We start from the raw sequence: 13199 nt of genomic DNA on the forward strand, positions 1-13199 counted from the left end.
AGGACAATTCCTCCCTACCAATTCACAGAGTAGAACTATGATGCTGAAAGTTGCTTTAGTCTGGCAAGGTTTTGTTTATAGGCAGAAAACAATAAATAAGATAGCCAGAAGTCACTCTACATTCTTGGCCCTTGCGCCTGATTGTAAGCAACACAGATGCAGGAACGTCCGTTCTCCATCACAAGTATAGAATCTCAGCTAGCCATAATGAGAACCGGGCCAATTCACAACAGTCTATTGCTTTGGACCCCTTTCTCTCCCACATCCAAGCTTTGTTTAAACACAGACATTATGTCCATCTTTATTTCCAGGGGTTGAAGCCATCCTCCCCCTCCTTATACCCTCCCAGTAGCCATACAATACAAGGAATAGATGTCAACCTTATATGGATATATTGTCAAGAAGGAACAGCTCAGTTAAACATAATGTTGTGTTTTTTTGCCCAGGTGGTGCTTGTGCACACGCACCCACAAACACACACACACACACACACACACACACACACACACACACACACCAAAAAAAGAAAACCATACCCCAACAATTCTTGGCATCAATCTGAAATCTTTCTCATGACATGACTTGTGCAATATCCAAGAATTTTGCTGGCTGGCTTCAGAGTTGGCTGCCTGAATCTCCTTTCTGCTCAATGTACATTGGCTTTCTCCACTCACCCACACTATCAAGCAGATTAATTCTTTTTGAAAGAGTGAATTGTGTTGCTGACAGCAAAATACACACCAGCAAGGTGAGTGGCTTCTTCTTGGATTAATTTTTCAAGCTAACGACAAATGCTGGGAATGAAATAAGCACTGCAGGGCGGAGAAGCTATGCCCTTGGTTAAGAAGGTGCAACTATGTCGGGGGAAAATTCATTGCAAAGTTGAGAAACTGTTATAGCCATCTGGTTCGCTTCCAGTCATAATGGAAGACCCAGGTTCTTGCATCTAGCATTAGATTTGCAACATCAGTTGAATCAGATGGCCTGTAAATCAGTTCAAATGTTCTATAAGTTGAATGTTCTATAAGTCAGTCCAAAACCAAACATTTTCTCAGTAAAGTTAAAAAAAAAACCTCAATGGACTGGAAATGCATTTAGATGTACATCATAATATGATAGAAAATGTGTATGTGAAATATACAAGTTGGTGTAGATATCTGCAAAGGTAAAAAAGATGTGAAGACTCTAGAAAGACTACAGAGAAGAGCAACGAAGATGATTAGGGGACTGGAGGCTAAAACATACAAAGAATGGTTGCTGGAATTGGGTATGTCTAGTCCAGGGGTGTCAAACTGCTGGCCCGCCGTGGGCTGGACACGTCATCTGGAAGCCACGCCCACCCCATTGCCAGCAATAGCAAAACTCTTTCAATACGTTGTGTGATGTCATGTGACATCACGAGTTTGACATGTCTGATCTAGTCTAATGAAGAGAAGGACAAGGGGGGATACGATATCAGTGTTCCAATATCTCAGGGGTTTCCGCAAAGAAGAGGGAGTCAAGCTATTCTCCAAAGCACCTGAAGACTGCTGTGACCAGGGGGGGCCTTCGCACAGGTTCGTCTGGTGCGCCAGTTGTGCCCCTTTTTGGACCGAGATGCCCTATGCACGGTCACCCACACCCTTGTCACTTCTCGCCTGGATTACTGCAACGCTCTCTACATGGGGCTGCCCTTGAAGTGCACCCGGAGGCTTCAGCTGGTGCAAAATGCGGCCGTGAGGGTGCTTATGGGAGTTTCTCGATACTCCCATGTTACACCACTCCTGCGCGAGCTGCACTGGCTTCCGGTTGTCCTCCGGGTTCGATTCAAGGTGCTGGTAATCACTTTTAAAGCCCTACATGGCTTAGGCCCGGGGTACTTGCGAGACCACCTGCTGCCATTATCAACCTCCCATCACCCGGTTCACTCCCACAGTCGGCGTCCTCAGGGTGCCATCGGCCAGGCAATGCCAGCTGGCGATCCCCAGGGGGAGAGCCTTCTCTGTGGGCGCACCAGCCCTCTGGAATGAACTGCCCCCGGAGCTGAGGATGGCCCCTGACCTTCGGTCCTTCCGCCGTGACCTGAAGACATGGATGTTCCAACAATCGGGCCTGGACTGACTGTAGTTTTAAATTTGGTTTTACTGGGTCTATTGTTATGTATTTACTTCATTGTTTAATTCTTTTTTTAAATTTTGTATTTTATGTTTTTAACTTTTTATTGTTGTGAGCCGCCCTGAGTCCTTAGGGAGTAGCATATAAATTTAATAAATTCAAATTCAATTCAATTCAATTCAATTCAAGACAAGACAAGAAGCAACGGATGAAAACTAATCAAGGAGAGAAGCAACCTGGAACTAAGGAGAAATTTCCTGACAGTTAGAACAATTAACCAGTGGAACAACCTGCCTCCAGAAGCTGTGAATGCCCCAACACTGGAAGTTTTTAAGAAGAGACCGGACAGCCATTTGTCTGAAATGGTATAGGGTTTCCTGCCTGAGTAGGGGGTTGGACTAGAGGTACCACCCATACTATACCTTAGTATACTATAGTATGCTATACCTTCATCTTAATTTAAATTTGAGACCTCATACCACAATTACTTCTCACAACCCTTCTAACTTTGTGGCAGAAGAACAATTGGGATCGTATGCTGTTAGTAGATGAGATTACACTTTCCAAACATGGACAGCAACCCACATGATTTATAATAAAGTTGGTTAGTATAGACACTGTGATCTAAACAAATGTAGAGGCCTTCACCTTGAGGCATGTTGTGATTAATCATGTCTTGGATGATGGTACTTCTGATGAAAGACCCCAAGTGTACTATTTGTTAATGCAGTGCCTACAACATAGTGTGTCTTGTTTAGTTTTGGATAAGTAAGTTGCAGGAAACCAGCTGCTACAGTTTATTAAATATATATTCTGGAAAAATCGAGTGTCAGAGACCAAGCTACGTGAGCTTCGTGAGTCCTCCATGTCCTCCACTGTTGAATCTTTTTGGTGGCCAAGCCAACGGCTGGCAATGCTCCATCTCACAAGGGCAACAGCTGCATGATGGGACTTGGTAAGCCCTACCCACACCATTTCCAAGGCTGAGCAGCTGCTAATATGGAAGCTGATCATGGGTGAGAAACAGTTGGTTATCTGTGAGAAACCTTTATGATTAGTAGTGGTCTCTTGGTCCAAAAAGGGTAGGAGTAACTGGCAAGTGGCTTACAAATGATGCGCATCTGAAGAGAAACCAAGTAGGACAACTCTGATTGTCCACTGAGTTAATTTCATGTGGAGAAATCCTTTCTTTCTTCCTTGTCAAATCTCAGTTTCTCACAGAAGGAAAAACATATATTCAGCAATGGAGATTGTGAGGTAATTCTGGGGTATCTTTAGCAATAATAGTTCCTATTATTCCCTAAGGTGCTAGTACACCCAGATTATCAATTTCACAAATATCTACTAAGAATATTTATACAAGATAGTCTTGTATAGACTATCCTTCCATGTATTTTGAACTCTATCTAGTTGCTGTTATCAAACTCGCTGCTTTGCACCATTCTGAAGGGAAAACTTTGTCCATGAGCCAAATACTTGTTTTGTTTTCACAGGTTTGAAATGTGGAAGCGAGTTTTCTGAAGTAATTTTGTACTTCCTGGGTAGGCAAATTCAAGTGCTGATATGTAGTTATCTTCTAGATTCCATATGAACTTAAGAACCTTTTTGATATTACATATGGGAACCATCTATTCTATAAAAGTTGCTTCACTGGAAATGTGTTAATTAATAGATCACTTTACTCATTTGTCATATACAGTATTATCCATCAGTCCTTCTATTATACATCCATTCTTCTCTCTCCCTCTCTGTCTGTCTGTCTGTCTGTCTGTCTGCTGCCTGCCTGCCTGCCTGCCTGCCTGCCTGCCTGCCTGCCTGCCTGCCTGCCTATCTATCTATCTATCTATCTATCTATCTATCTATCTATCTATCTATCTATCTATCTATCTATCTATCTATCTATCTATCTATCTATCTATCTATCCAACCTTCTATATCAATCCATCCATCTCATACTATTATCTATCCATCCATCCATGTATCCATCTATTCTTGCATTCTATCTATCTATCTATCTATCTATCTATCTATCTATCTATCTATCTATCTATCTATCTATCTATCTATCTATCTATCTATCTATCTATCATCTCTGGTCTTGTGGAGAGAGATAATGGCCTATGACACAAGATGTTTTGTGTATCACAGATTCACAGTTGCTGAATGAAAAAAATAATATTTCAGTGTTATGCTTTTTAGAACCAAATTAATACTAATGAAATGTTCTAAAACTTTTTCCATTCAAGGTAGAATCTTTCAGTCTTTTCCTATTTGGGATCGTCTGAAGGGTACAATCAAAAGAAGTCAAGATGGAGGCCCCATATCTGACCAAAGCTTTTCCCGTTTGTGTGCAATGCACATTAAAAAAGGGGGGTCGTTTTAGAATTTTGATTGCTCTTTTTGACCGTACTTTGCAGATACCCTGTTCCCATTGAACACACCGTTCCATTGAGTAAGCTTACTGCTATTTCTTTTTCTTTTATAAATCTTCAGGGCCAAATGGCATACTTCAGAGAAAGTCACACTGACAGAGCTGTTTCTTCTGAGGCAACAGAACACCTCCGATGGGGTGGTAGATGAGTTTGGAGAATGCCGAGTTAAAAATTAGATCCCTGGAAAATTTAACCAGCTCCATCTGTTCCCTCCACCCTGCAAATTAAAAACAACAACAACAAAAAACAAACAAGGGGAACCGTATAGAACAGTGGTCTTCAAACTTGGCCCTTTTATGACTTGTGCACTTCAACTCCCAGAATTCCTCAGCCAGGCTTTTCCCCGTTGTTTATTACCTCCCTGTTTGCAAAAGAGAGATTAACGCTGAGAAGCTCAGAAAGGGAACAGACAGAGATTAAAGGAATGTGTCTTTTATTTACTTTGCGTGGGTAGAAGCAAGTTGTCACTTTCTCCCCTGTTGCTCCCATGTAAAGAATTATGCAGGGTTAATGCTTGCTGAATGAAGCTGAGCATTGTTTTGTTGATGTTGGTTAGCCTCTTCCCAGAAGGTGTCAAAAAAACACAACAAAAATCAAGGCTGCCAAGAAACCTGTTCCTCTTTGATGGTCATTGCAGCCATCTTGGCTTCTTTGTCTCTCTTCTCTGTCCTGGCTTCTTCAAATAATGCTAGTTTATTTTTTATTTTTTTTTGCAATGTAGAATTGCAAGCAACAGTAGCAACTCTTTGCGCCTGTGAGCCCAACTGGATTAACCAAGGCATAGAGCAGGGGTCTTCAAACTTGGCCCTTTTATGACTTGTGGACTTCAACTCCCAGAATTCCTCAGCCAGGCATGCTGGCTGAGGAAGTCTGGGAGTTGAAGTCCACAAATCATAAAAGGGCCAAGTTTGAAGACCCCTGGCATAGAGCAAGCGTTAGGTGAAGAAAGGATTTCTACAGATTGTCACTGTGTTTGTTTCTCATCTGACTAACAAAGATGATTAGGGGATTGGAGGCTAACACATACGAACAATGGTTGCAGGAGTTGGGTATGTCTAGTCTAGAGAAAGGAAGCAGTAGGGGTGACATGATAGCAGTCTTCCAATATTTGAGGGGCTACCACAAAGAAGAGGGAGTCAAGCTATTCTCCAAAGCACCAGAAAGCAAGAATGGATGGAAACTAATCAAGGAGAGAAGCAACCTGGAATTAAGGAGAAACTTCCTAACAGTGAGGACAATTAACCAGTGGAACTGCTTGCCTCCAGAAGGTGTGGGTGCTCCATCACTGGAGATTTTTAAGAGGAGATTGGACAGCCATTTGTCTGAAAGGGTATAGGATCTCCTGCTTGAGCAGGGGGTTGGACTAGAACAGGGGTGTCAAACTGCCGGTCCGTGGGCCGGAGCGTCACGGAGAAACCGCACCTATCCCATTTTCGGCAATGGGAAAAAGTTCCGATACATCGCGTGATGTCACGTGACGTCGCGAGTTTGACATGCCTGGACTAGAAGATCTCCAAGGTCCCATCTCTGTTCTGATTGAAGAAGCTTCCTGTATTTTAAGTAGTATACTATCTTCTTTTTTTTCTTTTCTTTTCTTTCTTTCTTTTTTTATGTATGAGAAATGTAAAGGTGTTGGGATGGCCTGTATGTGGAAAAAAGACTTAAATAATTAAGTGTAATGAAAATCTTAACCAGTAAGAATGTTTTGAATATTGTGGGGAAAACAAATTTAAATAAGAATTTTAAACAGGATCTATGGTAAGGCAATCAAGATGATCAGTTAGAAAAGAAGCTTTATATCACTGTGGTTATTATTTGAAGAAATATTAGAAAAAAAACATTTATATTTAATTGCTATTTATCCAAATAATAAGAATTGTATTAATTCAAGGTTGGCAAAAGAGAACATTTATGGAAGAAGAGAACATCAAGCAAAGCTATTATGTGGACTATAGAATTATAGAAATTAATTGCTATTGATTGTTTTTTTTTAAAATATAAACCCAGACAACACGATTTTTACCAAATATTAGGATGATTTTGCAAAATAATAATAATAAAACATATTAAAGAAACCCCGACCAACTAAAATGAGAAATTGGTTTTAATACCCTTTATTTTTTTTCAGGCAAATAATAGTTGGGGTATCCAATTAAATACTACTGTGTTATTATTTTATTTTTAATTCAAAACCTACCACGTATTCACCTTCAGGGGCTTCATCATGCTAAACCTATACACATTCATATCTGGCATAAGAGAGAGAATTTTTTTTTTAAAGATGAAACGCAGGTATCTTACAGGACTGACAATCACAAAGAAAGCATTGTTGAAGAAAAAAATCATCCAACTTTACAAATGACAAAAGCAGTCACAAAAAAGATTTAGTACATATCGATGGGGAAAAAAAATAGCACGGACTATGTTTACATTTGGCACATTCAGGTCTAAAAGATGTTTCTTCATTTTTTTTTAAAAAAAGAGAAATATATATATTATTCGGTATCCTCAAAATAGGAAGATTATTAAATACAAATAAACCCAGCAACCCATATTATAAACATACATCTTTGGGGTATTAAGATGAGGTTGGCTTTTAAATGGGCAGAATTTTAATAAAACTCTGCATCAGATTTCTATGAAACGAAGTTCTCCAGATGTTGCCCATTGTTTTAGTTGGAGAACCTACTGGTTTGGATTAATGGAAATGAAGACCGATGTTTATGGAGAACACCATACTTAGAAGGCTACGCTGATGGAACAGTCATGTACATAAGGGCTATATAAGGATTACCCAGTCTACATTAAGGTTGAATCCAAATTCACGAATGCTAGTCCAGTCCATCTTTTATCAGTCTAGTAGTCAATTCTAGTTCCAGAATTTGAGATTTTTTTAAAAGAAAAAAAACACAAACAATTCCAGCTTCCATTTTTAAAGGGTCTAACTATTGATGCCTGACATCAGTGCATTACTTTCTCTTATTGTTTGACTGGGGAAGAATCTACACTCCCCCCAAACTGCCAGTACCCACTTTTAGAAAGCTCAAAGCAGAGGCTGGGATAGATCCATTTTCATTGTTTAAGGGGAAGGTTAGTGACCAGAAAGAGATAGATGATGTTAGGGATAGATAGATAGATAGATAGATAGATAGATAGATAGATAGATAGATAGATAGATAGATAGATAGATAGATAGATAGATAGATAGATAGACAGACAGACAGACAGACAGACAGACAGACAGACAGACAGACATGCATGCGTACATACACAGACAGACAGACAGACAGACAGACAGAGATATGGATAATGTTAGAGGTAGAGATAGATAGATAGATAGATAGATAGATAGATAGATAGATAGATAGATAGATAGATAGACAGACAGACAAACAGACAGACAGACAGACAGACAGACAGACAGACATGCATGCATGCATACATACACAGACAGACAGACAGACAGACAGACAGACAGACAGACAGACAGAGATATGGATAATGTTAGAGGTAGAGATAGATAGATAGATAGATAGATAGATAGATAGATAGATAGATAGATAGATAGATAGATAGATAGATAGATAGATAGATAGGCAGGCAGGCAGGCAGGCAGACAGATGATATAGATGATAGACAGGTAGAGATATAGATAGATGATAATAGATAGATGTTGATAAATAGAAATAGATATATAGATGATAGATACATAGATGATGGATGGATGGATGGATGGATGGATGGATGGATGATAGATAGATAGATAGATAGATAGATAGATAGATAGATAGATAGATAGATAGATAGATAGATATAGATAGAGACAGACAGACAGACAGAAAGACAGACAGACAGACAGATGATAGAGATAGACAATAGATGATAGGTAGAGATAGATAGATATATTTGATGATAGATGATAAATAGAGATAGATATAGATGATAGATATGATAGATGATGGATGGATGATAGATCATTAGATAAATAGATAGATAGATAGATAGATAGATAGATAGATAGATAGATAGATAGATAGATAGATAGATAGATAGATAGGCAGGCAGGCAGGCAGGCAGGCAGGCAGGCAGGCAGGCAGGCAGGCAGGCAGGCAGACAGATATGACAGCTGGAAATTGCCATGTTCAGAAATAACCTATATGGGAAGATCAAATAAGAACACAAGAGGTAGCTTTAGTGTACAAAGGCTACATTAATATCTTGATTTCTTAATAGTGGTCTCATGATACCACATAAGCACCATTTTGGCAACTATTCTATAACCCTCCTTGCCAGTGCCAATTTGAAATTACTCAAAAACAGCCACGAGGCATGTTGGATTTAAGTTCTTGCATCAGGAAGACTGTTGGAGATTTCCAGGTGTTGAAAGCCAGAACATCTGGGGAAGGTTGTTCTAATTTCATGACTAGGACTAAACATAATTCCTTCTCTCTTTATCCCAGGATAGCTAATCATTGGCTTCTTTACTCATGTGTTCTTATGGTGGCTAGAAGGAATTTATGCTATAAGGAAAGCAATTTTCTGTTAAGTAGCTGCGAAAGCTAATCCTGGCAAGATCAGAAGGAAACAGCTTGACACCAGACTGATATATTACACCAACAAAAAACTGGTGGTAAACTTTTCCTCCCAACCAAATGCAGGACGTATCAAGTTTGTTGAGCCATCCAGAGCAAGAGGCCACCAAGAATTAATCGTGAGTTAAGTTATAGTAACACTTACAATTACTGGATTTTTTTTCCCCAAACAGCTCCCCTAGATTTTGTAATAAACATTCTTATTAGAAATCAGGATCTTTGATTCGCTTCCAGCATGACTTCCAATTCTAGGATCAGCCAAGAAGAGCTTAAGAGCAATTGCAGATTCCACTTAGAGATCAATCTTCCCCCTTTGAAGGTCAGACTTGAACAAAATTGACTAGAGTGTCTTTGAAGAGGGCGACTGCTGTGCCTTGAAATTAAACACGCCGTACTATAATGTAGTTCACACTCCATGTTGATTTTTGCCTACAGAAATATGTCTACCCTTTGCTCAGTGTTGAGCTTTGCTCCCCAAAATTTCTGGAGGTCCTCTCTTCATTTAACTTCACTGAGAAGCATGACAGAGAACAGTTTAGCGGTTGGAAGATTTATTCGTTTCTTTATGATCCGCGGAAGGGTTAGAAAAGCGGAAACACCACCTTCCATGGAGAGAGGCTATTGTGAGGAAGGTTAAAAAGGGAGGCAAAGTAGACTTAGGCCAGAGGTAGGCAACCTTGGCTCTTTTATTAATTGTGGACTTCAACTCCCAGAATTCCTGAGCCAGCCACGCTGAGGGGAAAGGGAGAGGTTTCCAAGCTGAGCCATGCTGGCTCAGGAATTCTGGGAGTTGAAGTCCATGAGTCATAAAAGAGCCAAGGCCTAGGCCTAGGCCTAGACTGCTTTATGACTCATGGATTTCAACTCCCAGACTTCCTGAGCCAGCCACGCTGAGGGGAAAGGGAGAGGTTTCCAAGCTGAGCCATGCTGACTCAGGAATTCTGGGAGTTGAGATCCATGAGTCATAAAAGAGCCAAGGTTGCCTACCCCTGACTTAGGCTTACGTAGGCTGATGTTACTCTTGTGGAGGTTGAAAACTCGGCAACGTTAAAATCACTTAAGTTAAGTGTCTTAAAAAGAGCACACAAGCATTCGTCTTTAGGTACGCTTGTTAGTGCAAATTGCAAAATTGGTTATGGAGTATGTCTGAGAACTGGGAGTTATTTGTGTGGGAAGTGGAACATCTGTTTGGGAAATGTCCTGCAGAAAGCATACATATACCGACCCAAGGAGGGGTCATCCACAACAGATTTGCTAGCTGCTTTTCAGTTTGCATGAAATGCTCTGTGGAAAAGCACATGGTTTAGGTACAATTCACACACGACCAAAATGCTATCGGGGGAGGGGGGGCGTTTGGCTTAGCTGCTTCTTGAGTGAGCCTCAAGTTGACTCTAGACTTTTCAGACCACAGAGTAGAGACTCACATTTTTGTGCATCCTTATTTGACTCAGGCTCCCCCAGTGAATAGTCTGCCTTATGGGGTTGCCTTCATTATTTGAATTCGGCAATGCCAAAAATCTACCCAAAAGTCAAAAATCCGTAAAGAAGGAATGGGTATACCTACATTAGGCAAAAACTGATCAAAGGTCTGCATTACTAGAAATAGCCATATTTGGGGGGGGGGGGCGGTCTTCAAAAAAAGTGAGAAGCTGATGCTGAATTTAATTAAGCTGAACATGAGGGTAAATCAGAAAATGGTAAGAGTTGAAAAGCACACACCTTTCATCATTGTCTCGCTACGAAACCCTTGGTCAAAAAATGGAGAGAGCTGGTGATATAGGTGCCAACTGCAATTTCATGTGCTTTCCCCCCTTGTATTTCATCTCCCATGGTGCATGAAAAGCTGGTTAGGATCTACCAGAAGATTCCAAACATATTGAGATGAATGTCCCAAGAATATCCCTTCTGACCTAGCATCTCAGTGTGAGAAATTGAAACAAATTTAATGGAGAAGACTTAATTGTTGGTACCAGTGAAGATACAGCTCCCTTTTATCCTACTTTATAAACATATGTCACAAATGGACATATAGGATATGTCACAACATAGGATATCGGCCAATGCAATGGATATGATGGTTTATAGCCATCTGTATTTGCTTGGATACATATCTATATATTTATATCTGTACTGTTAATAATGTTCCTGTTATTATGGAGGCTACGCTGTATGTTGAGTATTTCATTATTATTTTTTTCAGATTCAGTTTAAGACATTTTCAAATTATTAATTAGTTCAAATGACTGATGTCAATCTATCAACCTATTATTAACTCTATATATTGTGCCTTCTGTACGCACCATTGTATTACAGGTGAGATGTGTAATGAAATAAATTATTGCAACTTCCAGCAAATATTTATTCTCATATTACTTTTCTCCTTCACTTGATTTTATGGGCTTAGTAGTTTTGGACTACATGTATGTATTTTTTTTTAAATTTTTTTAGGTTCCATTTTATTCAAATACACAATGGAAATTGAACACTCATGATCCTGGCTATCTGAACATGGCAAATGCCACAACCACTGTGATATTAGCCTTCCCAAGTCCTCCTTCCCCAACTGTGTTGTACTTACACCCCATCATTCCTAATCAGCATGATCTTTCTGTGACATTAATATGGGAAATTGACTTGATGTTGTGCCTCCACAAAGAGCTCGTTTTTCAACGCAACGTACCGTAAACAGAGAATCACACAGACACACACAAAATCATATATGTAGATGAAGACTACTCCGAGACACTCTTTGTCCTAACCCTCTTTCCTCCCACCTTGCAAGCTGGACATTCAGTGCTTCATCATTTGTTTTCCGTATCAAGATAACAAAGATGACCTCAAAAGATGGCACGACGCCCTCTCTGAAGGCTTAAGAGAGTGAAAGCAAGGTGGGATCAATAGATTACTTCTCTTTGGACTTGGTCTTAATGGTCTGGTTTTAGCTTAGAGAGTTTGGGTGTCCTAAGCTTTTATCGAGCGGGCTGGATTACCACTCTACTCTCAGCAGGGAAAGAAAACCACCCGATGAAAATGAATCCCTTGATTGAGGGTACAAGATGGCAGTGGTGATGGAGAAGAAGAAGTTTGTTGATGGAGCTTGGCCCTTAAGATCCAGGCCACTGATTCCTGCGGTTCCTGCTCTTTCGGCTGTTGAGAAGAGCTTTGAGTTTGCCATAGTCCCCTCTCATCTTTGAGGAAGCTTCAGCCTGTTGACCCAGTTGCCGTGTGTCTTTGCAGTATTGATTAATCATCTGCAGTTCAGAGTGGCTGAAAGTTCCAGCCAGGTCTTTTGGGTGGAACTGCAAGGTGTGGAGTGGATTGGCCCAGGTCCACGGAGACCACTTGTCTGTCATGAAGGCCACGGTGTCTGAATCCAGAACCTTGAAGTTCACCTTGGCTATTGTTTGCTTGAAGCCATTTTCTGTGGCAATGCAGTGGTACGTTCCACGGTCGGCTTCTTGCACCAAGCGGATTAAAAGCCCTTGTTGAGTTGCTAGGATTCTTTCACTGAGTTTCACCTAGGGAACAGTAAATATATATATTTATACCGGTGTGACTACTGCCTGTCGATGGCCTTCAGGATAGGCTGACACAGGAAATAAATATTTGTCCCATGTTTGGGGCCTAGCAAGGTAATCTAAAAAATAGTTAACAAGCATTTGACATATATATCTCCCCTTGCTTCTCAGCTAACAAAGCGAGAGAGAGCCTGTGGCTTAGAGGTGAAAACAACTGCCTAATGTGCAATCAGCCCAGGTTCGAATCTCAGAAGGGTATGGCTGACTGATGAAAACTAATAAGTTTGAAATGCATATCAGTCTCCCTTAATTCTTTGTTAGCAATTTAAAATTTACACAAATATGAGCTGTCACCAGTGTGACTACTGCCTGTCGATGGCCTTCAGGATAGGCTGACACAGGAGATAATTTGCCCCATGTTTGGGGCCTAGCAAGGTAATCTAAAAAATAGTTAACAAGCATTTGACATACATATATATATATATATATATATATATATATATATATATATATATATATATATATGTATATATACATATATATATATATACATATATATATAT

General features: G+C 40.1%; 1 protein-coding gene across 1 annotated transcript in view; it reads right to left on the minus strand.

Moving 5' to 3' along the window:
* Positions 1 to 8292: 8292 nt before the first annotated feature.
* The window catches only part of SEMA3C (semaphorin 3C), a 181683-nt gene continuing 176776 nt past the window's right edge, over positions 8293 to 13199 (minus strand). The window contains exon 18 of the mRNA XM_081331359.1: positions 8293 to 12636. Coding sequence (XP_081187485.1) covers positions 12223 to 12636 — 414 coding nt within the window. The 3' untranslated portion in view covers positions 8293 to 12222. The remainder of the gene's footprint in view (positions 12637 to 13199) is intronic.

The sequence above is a fragment of the Vipera berus genome (assembly GCF_964194415.1).
Source record: "Vipera berus genome assembly, chromosome: 6".
In the NCBI taxonomy this organism is placed as follows: Eukaryota; Metazoa; Chordata; class Lepidosauria; order Squamata; family Viperidae; genus Vipera; species Vipera berus.